The sequence below is a fragment of the Arvicanthis niloticus genome, chromosome 1 (assembly GCF_011762505.2).
Source record: "Arvicanthis niloticus isolate mArvNil1 chromosome 1, mArvNil1.pat.X, whole genome shotgun sequence".
Lineage (NCBI taxonomy): Eukaryota > Metazoa > Chordata > Mammalia > Rodentia > Muridae > Arvicanthis > Arvicanthis niloticus.
The window spans coordinates 153,157,583-153,179,070 of record NC_047658.1 but is presented as its reverse complement, the minus strand read 5'-3'; the positions used below and the strand labels follow the sequence as shown (position 1 = coordinate 153,179,070).

At 43.7% G+C, this 21,488-nt stretch overlaps 1 protein-coding gene and 1 non-coding gene across 5 annotated transcripts in view; one reads left to right on the top strand and one right to left on the bottom strand.

The window, feature by feature from the left end:
* Cnnm2 (cyclin and CBS domain divalent metal cation transport mediator 2) overlaps positions 1 to 21,488 on the bottom strand; it is a 127,814-nt gene extending 106,326 nt beyond the window's left edge. For 3 of the 4 annotated variants that reach the window (XM_034500569.2, XM_034500577.2, XM_076923711.1), the window contains exon 1: positions 19,681 to 21,487. In XM_034500569.2, coding sequence (XP_034356460.1) covers positions 19,681 to 21,301 — 1,621 coding nt within the window. In that variant the 5' untranslated portion in view covers positions 21,302 to 21,487. Of the gene's footprint in view, positions 1 to 19,680 lie in introns of all 4 variants that reach the window. The other variant, XM_076923719.1, reaches the window with a different exon arrangement.
* LOC117701288 (small nucleolar RNA SNORA70) lies at positions 12,601 to 12,730 on the top strand. The gene has a single exon (XR_004605677.1). It is a non-coding gene; the product is annotated as a small nucleolar RNA SNORA70 (small nucleolar RNA).

The window sequence follows — 21,488 nt, the reverse complement described above, 5'->3', positions numbered from 1 at the left end:
GGACAACAATCAGTACATACACAGAATGGCCAACACGTCCATTACATAGAGAACAAGGATTCTAGGAGCTCAAAGTGCTTCCTAACACAGGGTCCCTGACACTGCCTTCCCAGGGTTGCTCCTCCCACTGAGATGCCCTGACCCTCGCCACAGCCTTTGCCCTCCTTCAGGACTGTCCTGAGACCTCCATTTCCGATTGCTAGAGGCCTGCAGAATATTCCCTCCAGCACTGACGAACTCAGCCTGCTTTCCATAACCACTGCTAGGACTTCTCCCTCCATTCCTTGAGGTCTTTCGCAACAGGTAGAGGATGTTTCCATTTTCTACACTGCTGTATGTACTTTGGGCCAGATATTTATGAAAGCTGTCAGGCCTGGAAAGACTCAAAGGCCTGCGACTCAGCCCTGTCAGTCTGGTAAAGCGATCGCTGACCACAGAGCTGGCATGGTTCAGCTGATACAGCAAGCGTTTATCAAGAACCACCAAGTAGCAAGCCCAAAGGTGAACTAAACAAGATTCCTGCCCTTGAGTTCACGCTCCAGCATAAGAGGCTACAATGGTTACCCACAGGAAAAACGACATCTAAGGCATAAGCAGGGTCCTGCTGCCACACTAAGTGGGAACACTCAGTCTGAAGGCCTCTCTCTGAAGAATCCCAAATCATGTGAATATTCAGGAAAAAGGAAAGGAAAGAAAGCAAGAGTGTGAGCAGGTAAGACAGCATGGAAGGCAAGAGAGTAAAAGCCTGGAGCCCCACCCACTGTGGCCAGAGTTTGAAGAACAGATGAGAGGCAAGGGAGAGGGGCCCCTTTGACTCTCCTGAATAGAAGAAAAGTTACCCTCTAGTTGACGTAATAAATACTTGGTTTACATTCTTGGTCAAAAAGAAGCAGCTGGAGCGGTGGTGACGCTCAATCGTAGAGCGCTTGTCCACCATATATAAAGCCCAAGGCTCTATCCCCAATACTGCCCCACACACACCAAATCAGGAAGAAGCTCCTAGTACTCGCCCTGTCACTAACTACACAATTCCTCTAGGGCACAAATACCTGCATGGAAAATGAGGTGCATGAATTGCTTTCCCTTTCACACTGGCATGGAGAAGCCTCAAGCTAGTTTAGACATGGGCAGAAAAGGGAAACTTCCGAATGATGCTTTCTCCAGAATAAAAGATGCCCAAGTCATGGGATAAAAGTATGTGGGTTTTACAGGGCATATGTTCAATCTCAAACTATCATCTCCCAAGTTACTGACTCATTAACAGGGGGCCAGTGAGATGGCTCAGCAAGTAAAGGCACTTGCCACCAAGCCTGGTGACTTAGTTCAATCCCATTGCATGGGAGAGGACCAGACCTCCAAATGTGTGGGTGTGTACACTCTAAATGTAATATTTTTAAGAGAGAAGGTACTTTATAATGTGGTATTCCTGAACAAACAGACAAACAAAAACAAAACAAAAACTTAACTCTAATTGTAAGAAAACAGTCACAACTCCAGAGTACAGAACTTATACAGATTAACTAGCCTGGATCAACATGTCAGTGTCTCCCTACCATCACAAAGAAATTAACAAACCAAGAAACAAATGAGAAAGGGAGCGAGGAGGAAGGAGGTAAAGTGGGGAGTGTGGTGAAAGACAAAAGCAAGAAACTTGTAGATAAAGAGCTATTAAAGAGACATGACAAAGGAATAAGGGCTGAATATGAGATAAGATGCTTGTGCTGACTCAAACTGTTGATTGTATTACAATATAGAGCTTGCTTTGGAGAACCTCTGAGGCTTAAGTTTTTATTTTACACTTATTTATTCATCATGTGAGTGTGTGTGTGTGTGTGCGCGCGCACATGCACACACACATGTATGTGTGCGTGTGTGTATAGTAATTACATAGAGAATAGAAATTATCATATGATCCAACAATTTCACAGCTGAGTGTATCACAAAGAACTGAAAGTGGAGACTCAAATATTTGAAGAGGTAACCCAGTGTCCACTAGAAGACAGATACACCAAAGGCGTTATACACATTCAACAAAATATTATTCAGTCAATTTTGCACATGCCATAACACGGATGAACTTCAAGAATCTGATGGAAAGTGGGATAAGTCACACTCAAAATGGCAAATGCTACTTAGTACCATTTATAAGATCCCTAGAATTGGGAGGGAGGCAGTGTGGAGGCAATGGGAGATTCAGGATCAGGTGTGGAGAATAGCAGGCGAGATGGCCAGATAGCCATGAAAATGAATGGAAATCTGCAAGGCATGAGGAGGTGGGGGCCATCTAGGATGATACAGAAACCTGGGATAAGGGAGGTGTCCAAAATTCAGTGGGGGTGACTTAGCTGTGACTCACTACATAGGGATACGGAACTTGAAGTGGCCACCTCCTGCATCCAGACAGGAACCCCAGCAGAGAGATGGAGACACCCACCAACCCACCCACAAAACTTTCAACCCAAATTTTATCCTGTCTACAAGTAATGCAGGCAAGCGGGAGGGAGCAGAGACTCGGGGAATGCTCAACCAATAACTGACCCAGCTTGAGACCCATCCCATGGGCAAACACCAATCTCTAACACTATTAATGATACTCTGTTATGCTTGCAGACAGGAGCAAGTTGTCCTCTGAGAGATGCCACCCAGCAGCTGACTCAGACAGATACAGATAACCACATGCAAATGTGGGGGGGTGGGGCTCCCACCCACTCAGAGGAGAAGGGAAGGGGAAAGGAATGTGGGAGAGGATGACTGGGAGGGGTCAGTGAGTGAGATGTAAAGTGAATAAGTAAAAAAAAAAAATGATAATTTAAAAATTGTAATTAATTAATTAATTAATAAAAGATCCCTAGAATAGTTACAGTTAGAGGAAAAAAGACCAATAATTGTGGCACATGACTTTAATCCCAGCATACAGGAGGCAGAGACAGGTCTAGGCTAGCCTGGGCTACATAGCAAGTTCCAGACCAGCCAAATCTATATAGTAAGACCCTGTCTCAAATATAAAACAATTTCTAAAAACAAAGACACAGAAAGTACAATAGTAGGTTTCAGGGGCTGTGGGGGCTATCACAGGCTATCATGTGGACCAGCAAGGAAGCACTCAGTCCTTCAATGGACATGCAGTTCAAATTCTGCAAGATTTACAAAAGTTGCATAATTTTGTGAAAGCCTTTAACATTCCTGACATACACACGTTAAATGGAAAACTTCACATCACAGATATTTTACCACAATTTTTTAAATACTTAAAATGTTTATAAAATGTTTAGATGAACATTTTCAATTGCTAACTGGTTTCTGAGGTCACAGATGTCTGGAGTGGAGCCACTAGGAGAAGGATAGAGAAGAAAGTGTCTGGTTCCTAAACACACGGCCAATACCTTCTGGGACACTTACACCTGGAAAGAGGCAAACAAAAAGAAAGTGACACAGTGTTGGCTAAGGACTGGCCTCTGAGTGAAAACCTGACCTAGGAAAGGGAGAAGCCACAATGCTCTCTCGGGCAAGGTCATTGCAGGGAAAGGCCAAAGAAGCATGCTGGGTGTGTCTGCGCACTGCTGAACAGCAGGAAGGCCAGTGTGCAGGTGCAAAGAAGTAAGGACGGAGCCAGAGGGATCCGTGCCTCATGGCCTCAACAACTCTACATTACAGTTCTCTATCTTGGTTATTTTGACACTTAAAAAGGGTACTGTCACATTACTGTAAAGATAGGAAGCTTTTCACCATCTGCTACAATGCTATATTCAAGGAAATCAATGCCTGCCTGAGGCATTCTTCATGAAACAAAATGAAGGACATCATCTTAGAACGTATGTAATAATCAAGAGAGAGAGAAAGAACCCTCACTAATCCATCTTAATGGACTAATGAGCTGAGCAATAGACACACACCTAGAATCCCAGCCTTTAGGAGGTAGAGACAGGAACATCACTAGTTCAAGGTCAGCTTGAGTTACACTACAAGCCTTTGTGGCAAAATACAGAAGGAGGAAAAACACATTAATTTAATGTGAAAACAACATGCACTTTTGGAGCATAAAAAAAAAAACCATAGCAGGCACAAATGAAAGACCTCCAAGGGCCTGGATAGTAGCGGTTCGAGTTCAAAACAAAACAAAAGCCAATAACCTTTTAAGAAGCATTTTAAAAGCTAATCACTAACAAGATTCAAGGAGAAAACAGTATAAATTCATATGTATAACACATTACACAACAGAAGATAGGTCTAACTTAACTCTATATCACCTAGAACACTCAATAAAGCTTACACATTAAAAATAAATCGAAGATAGCCTTCTAAAGATGGAGAAAGTCCACGAAAGGGACCAGCGAAAACAACAACCTCAGGAAAGGCTGCCTTAGCAATGGAAGGCAACGTCAGAAGGCCAGAGAGAGGCTAGAGAAAAGCAGAGGCACAGAGGGAGCCAAGCTGGAGAGGAGAGTGGTCCACAGCTATTGCCAACCTCAGCAAGGGCGCCAGAGCAGCTAGGAAGGATGACAACCAAGACGCCGGTGACTTCACTGGCTAGGACTGTCTGAGGCCAGATTGTTGAGAATGCAAGCTGAAGCCACATGCAAGAAAAGGAAGTCAGTAGCTATTTTCCTTAAGAAATCTTGCCGTAAAAAAAAAGAAAGAAAGAAAGAAAGAAAGAAAGAAAGAGGTAATGATTGCCTACAACCCAGAACTCTGCCAGAAACACCTCCATTTCCCTTTGAATGGGTGGTGGGACCAAGTAACCTTATGGAAATGTTTATAACATTCAGCAGATGGCTGGGGCCTTAAGCTACCAGGCTGGATGGATGACTGCAGCAGAGGAACATCACCAGCACTGTGGAAAAGGCAGCAAACCTTGCATCTTCTCTAATAGCTGGCTTGGAGAGTGGCCTGCTGAGGTCACAGAGAAAGCACGAACCACTGACTTGCTGGATATTTAGCTAATGGGAGCTAAGCCAGCTTAACCCAATTAAGGTTCTTTTGCCAACATGTTTGCTTCAGCCTCTGTGGTCCCTTGACCCTTTGTGGATGTGTTGGTTCATCCTCCACATCACAGGCAGCTCCTGCTCCAGAGGGAGGCACAAAGATGCTTCCTGGAAGTATGTGCTAACTGGTGGGCTTCACCATCCTGTAATCTTTTTATCCAAGACCATACAAGATTTTATAAAACTAAACTAATACCTGGTCCTGACCAAAGTTAAACCGTCTTTTTATTTTAGTAATCAGCATACGACAGTCTAGAACCTTCTAAGTGCACTTCGGGCATAGGGTTCCAGTCCACAGCTTTAACCCTTTTGTCCCCTTTTAGCAATGTTGACTGGTTTTTCAGTGGCCATATCTACAGACAAGTGGATGCACCAGTTCCCAGAATCTCCATGGCCCTTCAGGCCGGCAGCTTTATGCTAAAAGTGTACATCCAGTTAGTGCTGAACTCTGTCACCAATCTTTCATTTCATCGGAGCTATTGGGGTCAAAGAGCTGTATTCCAGGCAGCTACAAACAACTCCAAATAAACTCAATTTTGCTCATCTGATAACATGTTTTGAGATCAAATGTAACCCTAGACCCTAATTCTTTATTTCATGTACACACACACACACACAGAGCAGAGGGCATCACTGTGTCTCCCTGGTTTCCTGAAACCCCAGGTCAAGGACATCGTGATGGGGGCAGCCTACAATGCAGGGGTGCTACAAAGCTGCTATCTCTGCTCAGTAATCATCTCTGCAAAGAAGATAGTATTCCTGCCGAGCTTTAAATCAAGTGACAAAAGAAAACTCACCTTAGAACAGATTTATGTATTGTTCTAATTGTTTTTCTTCTTAATTTTCTACCATAAAATCTGCTCAAACAGTTCCTAGTTCTGCCTGAGTCTCAGGACCATCTAACCCCCCAATGCCACTCTACAGAGTCTCTGAGTCCAGTCAGCACATTGCTTTCATGACTGCAGACTGGTAAACAGAAAAACTGAAGCTATTCACACTCAAGTAAAAATCGGAAGATGCCCTCGGTCTATCTTTGTTACATAAGAGAACACAGACCCTCTCAGACTACCACTCCACACACACAGGCATGAACAAAAGAAGAAAGGAAGGAAAAAAGGAGGAAGGAAGGAAGGGAGGGAGGGAGGGAGGGAGGGAGGGAGGGAGGGAGGGAGGAAGGGAAAAGAGAAAGAAAAGAAGGCCAGGATGTAGTGCTGACAGCACTCACTGGGTGTGCGTGAGGCCTTGGAGGCTGCTTCAGTACTGCAGAGATTAATTTTTCATCCTAGTGACCCGGAAAGCCAAGTGCTCCAGTCACAGTGCTGGTGGCAGTACAAAAGAGCTAACTAAAAGCCAAGGAAGGCTTCCTCTAGCCTCAGAAAGAAATTAAAAAATAATAATAATAAATTTTTAAAACTTTAGAAAATGATCTTCTGAAGGCACTGTCAAACAACTTAGATACTAGCTGGATTGCTCTCTGAAGTCGTCAGAAATCCCCAGACTGCTACAAAACCACTATAAATATTCAATTCAGCAGTCACATAGCCCAGGCTGGCCTCAAACTTGCTAAGTAACTAAGGATGCTTTTGAACTTCTGATCCTCCTGCTTCTGTCTGAGTACAAAAATTACAGGAATTGCCACCACACCTGTTTTACATGGTGTTGGAGATCAAACCCAAGATTGCATGTATGTTAAACTAACACTCTACCAACTGTGCAACATCTACTCCCGCATGGCTAAAATATATATATATATATATATATATATATATATATAAATTTACTGAAATCAAATGAAATAGTAAATCTAAAATAACACCAAGGAATGCAAATACTGCTCAAAAATATTATAAATGGTTTATTTTTATGTGTGTGAGTGTTTGCCTGTATCTATGTATATGCATAGCACCTGGTGCCCAAGCAGACCAGAAGACAACATCAGATCCCTTAGAACTAGAGTTACAGGGCTGGAGAGATGGCTCAGCCATTAAAGGCTAGGCTCACAACCAAAAATATAAGAACTAGAGTTACAGTTGGCTGTGAACCTCCAAGTGGGAGCTGGGAACCAAACCCAGGTCTTCTGCAAGAGCAGCAAGTACTCTTAACCACTGAGCCATCTCTCCAGGTCAAGAAGGTCATGTATTTTTTAAAACATTTTTCTATTTTAAGAACTACTTGTTAATGAGAATAAAATTAGTTCTTGATCACATTATTTTACACAAAAAATAAAAGGAAACAATTTTTTCCATAAACAGTACTTATATCAATATTGGAAAAGCAAAATTAAATATTTTCAATTATAATTTTTAAAAAGAAAACATATGTTATCTAATAAGTTCCACAGGTTACAGAATATATGATCAATCTACAAAAAAATAGAAAATAATAAGGAATTCCTTTTACTGTGGTATAAAAAAATCCAAATACTTAGGGAAAAATTTAACAAAAGGAAACTACCAACAGTGCATGGAGGAGAAGAAAGATCTACAGGGGGAAGAGGACCCCCCTGGCACTGGCTGGAGACTTACTATTACCGATATTCCGCCATCTCCAAACCAACCTATAAATGCAGTGCAGCCCCTACCAAAAGTCTAAGTTTTTTAAATTAGAAATGGACAAGGAGACCCAAGAAAATTGAAAGGTGTATACTTCCCAATTTAAAAACTCATTACAAAGTTACATGAACCAAGAAAGTATGGTATCAGTGACAGAGTATCAGCAGAGGAATGCAAGGCTCAGAAATTAGCCTTCGTTTTTATGGCCAACTGATTTTTGACAGGATGTCAAGACAATTCAATGAAGAAAAAATAGTCTTTTTCAACACATGTAATGTGACAACTGGATACCCACACTCAAGAGATGGACCCCACCCAGCACATTAACTCAGAATGGATTAAAGACCCAAGTGTAAGAACTAAACCCATAAAACTCAGAGAAGAAAACATGGATCTGGCAATCCTGCTTTACACCTGACAGAGAAGTATGGCCAAAGAAAATGACAAATTGGCTTTACTAACATGACAGACTTTCCTGTTTCAAAGTAAAACTCAAGGTAGCTCACAGAATGGGATTATATTTACACATTGTATATCTGATGACTGACTAGCATTCTCCATATAAAGAGCGCTCTTAAAGCGGTGGTGGCGCACGCCTTTAATCCCAGCACTTGGGAGGCAGAGGCAGGCGGATTTCTGAGTTCAAGGCCAGCCTGGTCTACAGAGTGAGCTCCAGGACAGCCAGGGCTACACAGAGAAACCCTGTCTCAGAAAAACAAAAACAAAACAACAACAACAAAAAAAAACCACACACACCAAAAAAAAAAAAAAAAAATCAAAAGGAGATGGCTCTACAGTTAAGAACGCACACTGCCCTTGCACAGGGTGCCTGGAGCTCAGACCCCAGCACCCGTGTCAGGCAGCTCACAATACCAGTAACTCCAGCCTCAAGGTATCTAATGCTAACCCCTGTGAGCACCTGAGTTCACATGCATGCACACACACACACACACACACACACACACGTGTACACATACATTATCAGACAATTTAAAACTATAAATAATGAAATGGGCAAAGGAACTATACAGACATTCCCCCACCGATATGGTGATAACTGTAAGCACAAGAAGAGATGTTCAACATCTTTACAATGACAAAGATGCAAATCAAAGCCACAGAAAATAGTACTTCACTTTGTCTAGGGTGTCTATAGGGGTGTATGGGGGGGTGTTGGAGAGAGAGAAAGAGAGAGGAAGAAAGAAAGGAAGGCGAAGGAGGAGGAGGAGAAGGAAGAAGGAAGAAAGAAGAGGAGGAGGAGAAGGAGGGGGAAGAGAAGGAAGGAGGAAGAGGAGGAGGAGGAGAAAGAAAGAGAAGGAGGAGAAGGCAGAGAAGGAAGGAGAAGGAGGAGGAGAAGGAAGTAGAAGGAGGAGGAGGAGAAGAAAGGAGAAGGAGGGGGAAAAGAAGGAAGGAGGAAGAGGAGAAGGAGGAGGAGGAGGAGGAGAAAGAAAGAGAAGGAGGAGAAGGCGGAGAAGGAAGGAGAAGGAGGAGGAGAAGGAAGTAGAAGGAGGAGGAGGAGAAGAAAGGAGAAGGAGGGGGAAGAGAAGGAAGGAGGAAGAGGAGAAGGAGGAGGAGGAGGAGAAAGAAAGAGAAGGAGGAGAAGGCGGAGAAGGAAGGAGAAGGAGGAGGAGAAGAAAGGAGAAGGAGGAGGAAGAGAAGGAAGGAGGAAGAGGAGAAGGAGGAGGAGGAAGAGAAAGAAAGAGAAGGAGAAGGCGGAGAAGGAAGGAGAAGGAGGAGGAGGAGAAGGAAGAAGGAGGAGGAGGATGAGAAGGAAGGAGAAGGAGGAGGAGGAAGAAGAGAAGGAAGAAGAAGAGGAGAAGGAGGAGGAGGAGGAGGAAGAAGAAGGAGAAGAAGGAGAAGAAGAAGAAGAAGAAGAAGAAGAAGAAGAAGAAGAAGAAGAAGAAGAAGAAGAAGAAGAAGAAGAAGAAGAAGAAGAAGAAGAAGAAGATATGTAGAGATTGGAATCCTCATACATATAAAATGGACGGCTAGCTTAATTAATAACTAAGCTAACAGTTGTTAACATAGAAGTTAACAACTGAGTAATCACATGACTCTGACATTGTTACCCAAGAGAACTGAAAACTTATGACCACACAAAAACCTGTGCCACAAAAACCAATGTTCACAGCAGCATTATCCATAAGGCAAAAAGGGCAGATAACACAAATGTCTATCCACAGAAAAATGCAAAAACAAGATGTATTAAATCCTTGAGATGAGGTATTTGGCCTGGAAATACCTGTGGGCACTTATCCACACTGCAGCATGAATGAACCCTGAATATAGTCATGGCTGAGTCAAAGGAACCAGTCCCAAGGCTGCACTTCACTTAGATGTAGTGTCCAGAACAGAGTCACCCAGACATAGCAGACACTATCGGGGACTGTGGGAGCAGGAAGTGGAGAGTGACTGCTTCCGGGTATGGGAATTCTGGTGGGGGTGGGGGATGAAAATGTTTTGAAAGGATGACAGTAATGGTTGTACAACCTTGAAAATATACTAAACTTCACGACTCATACGCTCTAAAAGGGTAAACTACATTCCAATTTTTAAAATTTGTAAAAGAACTATTTGTTTCAGCAATAAAATGCTCCAGGGGAAAATGAAGTAATATTGAGTCTTAGCATGAACAAAGGTGAGCTTCTCCAAGACCAGGACACAAAATGTTCTTAGCAGATCTGAATTTTTTCCAAGTGTATCATTGTACAAAGTTAACAAGCAGACTTCTGCAAAGATCAGCTGTGATCAGCCCAGCCCTACCCACCAACTACCTTTACTTTTTCACATTCCCTTCGAGTCGAGGCTTGTGGGGGTTTTTACAAGTCTATAATCCTTACAAGTAATCACCCTACATTTCCCACACAGCCTTCAAAATTATCATTCAATGATTGTAATTAGCCGACATCTCTAATTTCCTTAATGTTCTCCTCTATGCCAGGCCTTCAGGTGTCATTTCACCATTCATAGGTAACGTTACAACATCTGTGACTATGAAGGCCAACATGACCCTTTTCTCTTCTAGAATCACTGAATAAAGATTTCAGAAAAGAAACTGCTAACCCAAAGGACAGTTTTCAGACTCCTGAACGCCTCCCCCAAGTGTCACAATTACACTGCTCTAAGTGACACGAATTCACCGTATTAACATCATTGTTTTATACTTTTCATGTAATCAATGCCGAAACCGTTTTATCAGAGTAATCTGAGAATTTCCTTTTGTATTAAAACCTGGGGCATAAAGGGGCTCTCAAAATCCTTGAGAACTTTCTTTAGACATTTTCATCTTTGTTATCCCTTCCCATCATAGCTAGTTAAAAAGTAATTATTGTAATCTTGGTATTTGTACTTTAGGGAACTTAGAACATGTAATAAATTGTAGCCAGTTTGTCACGTTAACAAACAGCCTAAAAAGGGCAAGCATAGGTTTCAATCAAAAGGGGGCTGGTAAGATAGTATAGGGCTGGTAAGATAGGATAGGGCTGGTAAGATAGTATAGGGCTGGTAAGATAGTATAGGGCTGGTAAGATAGTATAGGGCTGGTAAGATAGTATAGGGCTGGTAAGATAGGATAGGGCTGGTAAGATAGTATAGGGCTGGTAAGATAGGATAGGGCTGGTAAGATAGTATAGGGCTGGTAAGATAGGATAGGGCTGGTAAGATAGGATAGGGCTGGTAAGATAGTATAGGGCTGGTAAGATAGGATAGGGCTGGTAAGATAGTATAGGGCTGGCCAGCGAGTGTAGGGGCTGGTAAGACAGTATAGGGCTGGTAAGATAGTATAGGGCTGGTAAGACAGTATAGGGCTGGTAAGACAGTATAGGGCTGGTAAGATAGTATAGGGCTGGTAAGACAGTATAGGGCTGGTAAGATAGTATAGGGCTGGTAAGATAGTATAGGGCTGGTAAGATAGTATAGGGCTGGTAAGATAGTATAGGGCTGGCCAGCGAGTGTAGGGGCTGGTAAGACAGTATAGGGCTGGTAAGATAGGATAGGGCTGGCCAGCGAGTGTAGGGGCTTGCCAACAAGAAGCCTGAATTGAATCCCCAGGACCCACATGGTAGAAGGAGAGGAGCAGCTTCTCTGACCCTCCACATTACACCAGGGCAGACATACACATGCTGTAATAATGATAATACATTAAAAAAAAAACAACTGTTTTTTTATAAAAGAGAAAGGTGGGGGGGGGGTTCACTAATTAGTCTCTTTTAAGATTCTAACACAACTGCTATAAACCTGACTGTCAGATCTCCAGTGTGGACTAAGAACTGCTACTGTGAACTGGCCCATGCAAAATTCATGTTGAAACTTAATCTCCACCATGGGGGTACTAAGAACTGGGGCCCTCAGAGTGGCCGGGTCATGAGGGTGGCCTCAAGAATAACTCAGGCCCTTATCACCAGGCTGGAGGGGACTAACCTAAGGCTCTGTTTGCCCTGTCACTTTCCTGTCATGTCAGGACAAGGTAAGAAAGCCTTTACTAGACACCAAATGTTCTGCTCTTAGATTTCTCAGCCTAGAGAACTGGAGAAATTATTTTAAACTACCCAGTTTCTGAAATTTTGTTACAGTAGCATGCACTTAATCTGTTTCTGCTACTATATACAATTACCAATAAAGTACTGTTCTAATATAAATAATAACTAACTGGGCATTACCTCCCAGGCCCTGTTAGAAAGATTTTTACATTTATTTGTACTTTTTTTCCTTCTGAGACAAGCCTTGTTATGTATCCTAGGCTGACTTTGAAATCATGATCCTCCTGCCTCAGCACTAGGATTACAGGTATGCATTACCCTGCCTGGCTCATATTAGTTCACTGCATATTATGAGTTAGAAAAGATCTCTATTTTCTACTAGGATCAAAGAGGTAAGTTACTATCCAAAGCACATCAGAGAAGCTTACTTTTCTTAACTTCATTAACAAGCGGTATTCTTTCCTAAGCATGTAAAGTCAAGAAAAAACCGCAATGGTCCAGGACTGACAGGGCATCAGTATGAAGACAGAGCCCAGTCAGTACAATACTTACAAGTGGCAGCACTAAAACAAAACAGGGGAAGGCTATGAGCAGTTAAGCCAATAGGGTTTCTTTCCTCACCAGAGTCTAGTGTGCAATGGCTGCAAAGAGCAGCCTCCTGGTAACTGACACAGCCTGCTGCTTGTATGGGTTCCCCTAAGCAACTCTGAAGAGTTTTCTGCTGTGTATGCATGTATCTGATCTCAATGCTAGACTCACGCAGGTATGTGGGTATCACTGGAAATCCCCAGGACATGTGATTTGACCAGGTCATCAGGTCCATCTGCACCAAGCTGCAGAATAAGGAACATGTGATTGACACCTCGTGTAGTGACAGATTCAAGTTCCCTTGTCACCAGAAGACCTACAACGCAGAGAGGCAGTGCTTTCCTGTTTAATGCACATGAATTTGAAGACACAGTAGCTGAGAAGCAGCTTATCCCTAAGGGCTGGGGGTCAAATATATCCCAAGTCAGGGCCCATGGGAGAGGGTAGACAGCTTGCACTGTGATGAGTCCCACCCACTACCAGTCATGTTTACTAATAAATCTCATATCGGGTCTGCAAACAGATAAGGAAGTAAAGAAGGAAAATAAAACCAGGGGAAGTGCTTGGCTCCACCATGTCCATCACCACCTAATCTGTCTTAACAATACACGTTCCATGAAGATTGCTTGCTATTTGTTCCCTATCTCCCACTCCAAAGCCAGCTCCGCCACTGTGCAATCCCCAGCCCTGATGAATATCTCAACAGAATGGTCTTTGAGCAGAAATGAAAAGAGGCAAGAAGCCTCTACCCTGCAAACCTAAAGCCAATCTACATCGCTCCAAAAGAAAAGCCAACTAATGAGAAAATACGTCACTAAATCAAAAGGAGTACTTGTATTTAACAACTGGAGGCTTTGAGCAATCTATAGACCAATACCCATGTCCCCAAATGCCCTCCCACTCTGACCATATAAAGTAAAACCTCAATTATCAGCTAAGCTAAAGTAAAACACAACATAAAACCCAATGACACAATCAGACCTATTATCTATGTAACAAAATGCCAGCTGACGATTGTTTGAGAGCAAGATATCTGAAATATTTACATCAAAGTCGCAAGATGAAGCCAGTGGCAGTCCTGAGAAGCTGACTTCTCAGTGATGTGGCTAACCTTTAACTCTGAATAACGGGGGTGGGGGTCTGCTAGTGTGGAAAGAATCCCAGCCTAGAAGTTGGGGATGTGAGTTCTGGTCCAGTGGATGTGCCTAGGTAGTAAGGCGTGGTGGCCCCAAACACTCTTCTTTCCCGGATTTACTTTCCTTATTCCAGGGGCTAAGGAAACATGTTTGCCTCCTTCTCGGGCTTCCCCTATGAAGGTCCTGGGGTAGCTTTTTTTTTTTCAAATTTATTTTTTTATTGTGTATTATATTTACATTTCAGATTTTATTCCCTTGCCCCACTTCCCCCCACCACCCAGAAACCTCCTATCCCATCCCCCCCATGCTTCTATAAGGCTGTTCCCCCATCTACCCCCCCACTCCCACTTTCCCACCCTCACATTCCCCCCTACTCGGTGTTCGTCCTTCATGGGACCAAGAATCTTAATAGTGATGGATCCCACAGCTCCTTCCCCAGAGCCTACAGGTAGCAAAGACTGAGTGAGGCCTAGAATCTTCCCTTAATAAGTGATCCAGATAAATCTTGTCATCTAGTAAAATCATCAGCAAACACTGGACTAGAAAACCTTCAAGCTGTGCACCTCCTCAATAGCCTTGACAAAGTTAATGCATGGTACTGCATATATAAAAGTAAGATTATAAAGACATACAGATCCACTCCTTTTGATACCTGTCATACCTTTAAACATCAATTTTAAAGCATCCTTCTACATTCTAGACAAGTTTGGTAAGGGAAAAAAATATTCCCATAGTAAGCTCTTAACATAATAATAGGCAGACTTCCCGAACTGTTACAGAAACAGAATCACATACTTAATGGATTTATTTTTTGAGATGGTGTGCACATAGCCCAGGCTGGGCTTACTAGGTAGCCAAGGATGACCTTGAACTCTTGACCCTTTCTGCCTCTACCTCCCAAGTTCTAAGATTACAAATGTGTGCCACCATGCCCAATTTATATGGTGCTGGTGAGTGAACTCAGGGTTTAGAACATGCTAGATAAACACCTTATCAACTGAGCTACCTCCCCAGTCCGTATCTGATGTTTTCAACGAAAATTATACATACACTCTTGCATGTGTAAGGTTAGATAGTCACCTGTTTCTAACTAAAAAATAAGCAGAAAAGAATCCCACCAAGTCCTAAGCAGCTGTAAACCATGAGTCCTGCAACATTGGAATGCAATTGTTACAAAGAAAAAAAGGAAAGAGACAAATACTGGTTAGGACTTCTTCAAAGTCACTGAGGTGTAGCTAGCTAGAGCCCACTCTGTTGATAAGAAGGTAATGACAGGTAAAGGAGGGGCCTGACAGGCTTCTGCGCACAAAGCACGCAGCTTTTTGTTGGAGTTTTCCTCCCACTGCATTGATCTGCTCTAGACTGTTTCCTAGTGTTCTCATCATCTGCTAGTAGGAATTTCAGAGCTTATCTTATTTGACCTATAAGCAACTACAAAACTAATGACTGGTGGAGGCATGAGGAGCGGGCTTGAAAAGGATGCCCATTAGCAACCAAATATTAATATGGCAGCTACAAAAAAAAAAAAAAAAAAAAAAAAGGTAAAATCAAGGTTGAAACAGAAAACTGAGCCTGACAAATTAGGGTGAAGAGGTAGCTCGGTGGTTAAGAGTATTTGTTGTTTCAAAGGACCAGGACTAGATTCCCAGCATGCACATGAAGGCTCCCCACCTCCTCAGGCACAAGGCATGCATGTGGTGCACAGACATACACACAGACAAACACTCATATACATATAATAATAATAATAATACAATGCAGTTGTAAAGCAGCCATTAAAGCAGCATACTAAGGCAGTATAATGTTATCGTAAAATCCGCAAAAAGAATCTCAGTACTTGATGTGTAACTCTTTCAAAAAGAATTTCTTAGTATTCAGGTTACACAAGCAAAAGCATCAGTATATTACAATATTTAAAAAGAGGGCACCAGCCCCTACTCACTATCACCAAAGCATTGGCTCTAAAAACAACAAATAGCATTTCTTATAAACACATGTAGAGGTTTACTACCCAATAGGCTCTGAGGCAATGTTTTGACAAAAGCTCAAACGAATCTCACACCCATTAAAATAGAAACACTGGGGCACTTAACCACCACTACTTACTACTCTAGGAGAGAACCCAGGCTCGGTTCCCAGCACCTGCATAGTGGCTCACAACCATCCATTACTCCAGGTCCAGGGGAGCTGATGCCCTCTTCTGACTTCCACAGATACCAGGAATGAGCATAGTGCCCTCACATACTCACACATAAAATAAAATAAATGAATTTAAAATAATGCCAATATCAGCATTTCGAGCTAGTATAAGAGAATGATTAAGAGATTGAGTTTTGGGGCTAGAGTTGTAGCTTAGCACATGGAATAAACAAACAACCCAGCTAATTCTGATGTCACACAGACATGAGTTAAAACCCCAAAACGGTGAATTACTATGTGACCTTGAAGAAATCATTCAATCTAAGCCTCAATTGTCCTCATTGGTAAAATAGGAATAACACTCCATTCAGACATCATGAGATTTCAACAAGGTTCTTCTTGAAGAACCTTCAGCCCTGTGCCTGGAAGACAGTAGTAAAGGCACAAACCCATCTTTATCATCACCATGATGATGAGACTACAGAATCAGTATCACTGCCTTTCCCCTCAAGCAAGGCTAGCGTTAGCTGTAGGCAGAGTTTAAAAGTTCGAACCACTAGAAAGAAGACACTAAAGATGCTTATACAAAAGTAACATCTCTTTTCAACTCCCGAACCTTCTATCTCCACCACCTCAGGGAAAACTAATCAAACTGGTTATCAACAGCAATGAGAAAAGCTTCGCCAGAGACCAGCCTAATTCTGCAGGGAATATCCAGTGAGATCTGGGTCAATGATCTAACCAGTTTGGGGTTATAGTTGGATTGGGGGAGTCTTGGTTTTGTTCTCTTTCTGTTTTTTAGAAATGGAGATAAGAGGGGGCACAGAAGAAGAAAGTTTCCAGAGCACCCACACCATGGGTTATTTATCACAAACACAGAAAACAGATGTGGCAGGAGCCAGTGAGGTGGCTCAACCCACAGGGGTACTTGCTGCCAAGCCTGAGCCCAGAGTTCAACCTCCAGAATAAAAGGAGAGAAGCAACTTCCACAAGTTGTCCTCTGATCTCTCTCTCTCTCTCTCTCTCTCTCTCTCTCTCTCTCTCTCTCTCTCTCTCTTTCCACATACACACTCATACACACTCACACACACACACACATGAATAAGCAAACTTTAAAAAATTCTTTTAGTTATTTCAGGGAGCTCAGGGTATAGCTCAAGGTATAGGTGAAGGGCTTGCCTACCATGGATGCCATGAATTTAATCACCAATGCATTAGAGAAAGTTACATCTAAATTTTAAAAAATCATGAAAAGAAACCAGGTGGGCAATTTTAACTCACACATTAAAAAGAACTAATAGCTGAGCAATGTATTAATACCTGCTTTAAAAAGTACCTGTAAATTTAATTATAACCTCCTGTTAGTGTACCAAATATAGCATCACTTATAGTATTTAAATGAATGTATATGTTACTCCAGAGTGTGAAGAATATTGTGAAGATCATTGGTGTAAAATATGTTTTTCTATTTTGTCAAAATATATTGCTATCAAAATACAAATGTCATTGTTTCAATTTCTGTGTTTCTTTTTTTTTTTTTTTTTTTTTGAGTGTTGAATGTGGTTTCATAAACTTTTTTCTAAAAGAAAAGACTAGTGGCTAAAGAGATGGCTCAGTAGTCAAACACTTACTGTTCACACAGAGGACCTGAGTTTGGCTCCCAGCACCCACATGGCTGTCCACTCCCAACTGCCTGATAACTCCAGTTCCAGGGGATCTGACAGCTCTTCTAACCGCTGAGGGTGTGCATACATGCTCAGGTGCACACACACTCATATAAAATTAAATAAATAAATCTTTAATAAAAAAAACAGAATTGATGTAACTAATTGTAAAGTTAAATTGACCAAACTAATTTCTTAAAAATCAAAGGGAATACTTTAAAAATTGATTATTCCTATTTTTTAAGTAGCAAACAGCCATTCTGTTCTTTTAAAGACGGCTTAAATCTCCAGTTTGCCACCAACTGTCTTTGCTTCTCCCAACAGTAGAGTAACTGTAGCTTCCCTTTGCTCTGCTTAACCAAATGCCACATATCTCCTTGGATAAGAACTAAAGTGAAGTATTACATGTTATTTGTCTAGCACTAGCCTCCCAAGTAGCTGGCGCTACAGGTGCACATCGTGATGCCTGACTTAGCCTGGTATTAGCAATCTATAAAGGGATATGCAAAAATCTGAACAGCAAGAACAGCAAAGGACACTATAAACTGTAGCAGCACTGGGAACTCTGAAGCATCCTCAAGCATTTCAAGACATCTCCCTGTGTCGCAGAGTGAAGGAAGACACTAGTTCAATGCTCTTAATAAGCAGCTTGGCACTGAACCGATACCCCAAAAACCCTGGAGCTAGAGATACTGGACATTTCCTTTTTCTCCTCCTGCTTTTAAATGCAAATTACTAAGCCCTGAAGCACATTCTGCTCTATTTTTTTTATATGAAAATTACTGCATTGTGGTCCTGTTCCAGAGAGGACACCATTCATCCAAGAAAAGGGAGTGAGGACGAGCAGGCACGCTGTATCTTCACACGATCCCATCCAGTGAGCTGTCACCAGGTACACACAGCCTTTGTCGGGGGAGCGACCCCATTAGTGATGGAAATTCCATGTGAAGAATGAGAATTTAGTTTTCAGGTCATGCAAGGTTACACACACATTGCAATGCTGGAGCATGCCAACCACCAGTGACAAGACTCAGCATCCCTTGGTTTTCAGCAACACTAGCTACTTACTGGAAACTTTCAATGTCTCAATGATAATAGCACAAGTTGCTATTCACCTATTTAGGACAAACTAAGACAGACAACACCACAACGCAGAAAATGATGCACTGAGAGCCCACATGGTAGACAATGGGCCTTTGCCTCTCCCTGGCTAATACCCTAGAGCCTGGAGGCTAATCTGGAGATGTACTTCATGTTAATGTATCAAGAGATCAAGGTTAAAAGAACACTTTTAAACTGGAAAAAAAAAATCAAGAAATAAATCAAAATTAAGAATGGTATTCATCCCACTGTCACAGGTTCAAGCTTTCTGCCAAAACCACACTTGCATTAGGGATTTTTACTTGCTGTCAGCTAAACAGAAACAGTGAAGAGAGACAGTTATAACCTCATAAAAAGTTAACTTACCGCCAATCTTTCCAAGTTATATATTTAATAACTAAGTTTGCTTTAAACAAAACAAACCCCCTGTTCCAGCCTGAGAAGTCACATCTAAATAATGTGGGGTTTATAATGGTACTTTCTTTACCCCTGCTCCACCCTCAAAGACCTCAATCTACCCTGCAGGATGCCAGATAGTCAAGGACAAAATCTATCAAAAAATGTACTTCCAGTCTTTGAGATCTTTGAGATGAATGTTTAAGGAAGAAAAAAAGGACTGCACTGGGTTTTTAAAGGCTACTTAAATATTTTCCAAACGTCTGTGATTAGATGTAACCGCAGGGCATCTAGGGAGCTGGTCTGTACTTTCACCTACCTATTGAGAACCCAGACAATGAATGAAGTAGATCCCTCAAGACCAGAGGCCCCTAGAGGGTTAAGTTTCAAGCATTGAAATTACAAAGCCTGTTTTCTGATGATGTGAAAAAGTAATGACAGTCTTGGGCTTTTAAACCTAGAAGTGCTCACTAGTTCAATCCGTCCCCAAGTCCATGCCATCCTTTCAACTTTGCAATTAAGAAAAGGAGAAATTCCGGTCAACTCTCCTTGGGGGGTTGGTCTGGGGGTAGAGGACTCAAGGAGGGAGGAGGATGGAGACTGAAAGAGCAAAGCCAATTAAAAAAAATAGCAAAATTGCCCACCTTTCTTAAATTCTTCCAGCATAGCGTCCAACTTGGTGTCATTGAAAACAAAGTGCAAAGGGTGGTTGTAAAATTTGGTGATGGTTTTCAAGGGAGTACAGTCATCTGGATCCACGAAGGCCAAGTCTTTGACAAAGAGCAGGTCCACGATGTTGGAACGTTCTCCCTCGAACACTGGGATTCGAGTGTAGCCACTCTCCATGATCTCGGACATGGTGTTGAAGTCCAGGATGGCCTCGCCTGTGATCATGAAGCAGTCCCTGAGGGGAGTCATCACGTCCTCCACCGTCTTGGTGCGGAGCTCCAGCGCGCCTTGGATGATGTTCAGCTCCTCCTTAACGAGGTCGTTATAGGGGTCAGTGACCCGCAGCATCTCTAGCAGTTTTTCCCGGTTATAGACAGTGCCTATCTCCTGGCCCAGGACGCAGTCCAGCAGTTTGCTAACCGGGTAAGAAGCGGGGAAGGTCATCATCATGAAAAACTTGGTGAGGAAGATGGTGTTGGCCCCTACCGCCAGGCCGTGTCGGGAGCAGATGGCTTGGGGCACGATTTCTCCGAAGATGACGATGCCAATGGTGGAGACCACCACCGCCACAAGGCCTGAGCCCGCGATGTCGTCGAGCAGGATGGTGAGAGTGGTGTTGACCAGTACGTTGCCCAGCAGCAGCGAGCACAGCAGGTAGTTGCCCTGCCTGCGCACCGGCTCGATGCGCTTGGCATAATTCTTCTCTTTCTCCGTGCCGCAGTTTTGCACGATGCGCAGCTCCATCGGGTCCAGAGCCATGAGCCCCAGGTTGAGGCCGCTGAACATGCCGGACAGGCACAGCAGCAGCGAGATGAAGATCACTTGCAGCCAGAAGGGCAGCAAGAACTTCTTCTCCTCGCCCACTATCATCTTGGTGTCCTCACCGTCGTGGTAAATCCAGGTGGTCTCGGCCCACGGAGGAGGCGGGAGTCCGGCCACCCCCGCGCCACCCTTGCCCCCGACGGCGCCACTAGCAGACCCGGAGCCGCCGGCGCCCAGTGCGGGCGTGGAGAGAGACGTGCACAGGTAATAAGACTTGCTCTTCTCCATCTTGCGCAGCGGTTTGATCTCGATCTCGATGATGCCCGATGTGCGGCGATTGAGAATGATGTGGGGCAAGATGATGATGTCTGAGGTGCGGATGCCGCAGCGCTGGGGGCCGCTGTCCGGCTCCGGAGGCGCGGGGCCCCCCAGCCCACGCTCGCCGGGTGTGTGCCGGCGTCGCTCGTGCTCAGTGAAGGCGATGCGGGACCATGTCTCGTTGTTGATGTTCTGCCCGTACACCCGCAGCTTGACCCGGGTCCGCTCGCTCACCCGCAGAGCACCCCCTTCCATGAACGACACGTCGTTCGTATCCTCCAGCCGCAGCCCGATGATCACGGTCTCCTCGTTCTCGCCGGCCGCTGTGCAGCCGCCCGCGCCGCAGCAGCAGCTCAGCAGGAGCAGCGGCAGCAGCCGGCCCGCAGCTGCCTGCAGGACCCCCCGGCCACGGGCACTGAGGCTGCGGCGAGCCGCCATCTTCCAAGTGGGCAGTACGGCGGCTGCCTGCCCGCCCGCCATCTTTACTTCGGGTTCACAAGCGCCACAGCCAATCATAGGGTGGCTGCTCCAGCTGAGGCTTCATCCTTCCCACCCGGCGGCGCGAGCGCAGGCACCGGCGCCCGTGCAGGACTGCAACCGCGCGTTCGCGCCCAGCCCTCAGCTGTCCTTCTCTCTGAATGACACTGATTCGGACTGAGCCAGCTGAGGAACCCCCGGGCTCGAGGGAGGAGGGAGGGGAGGG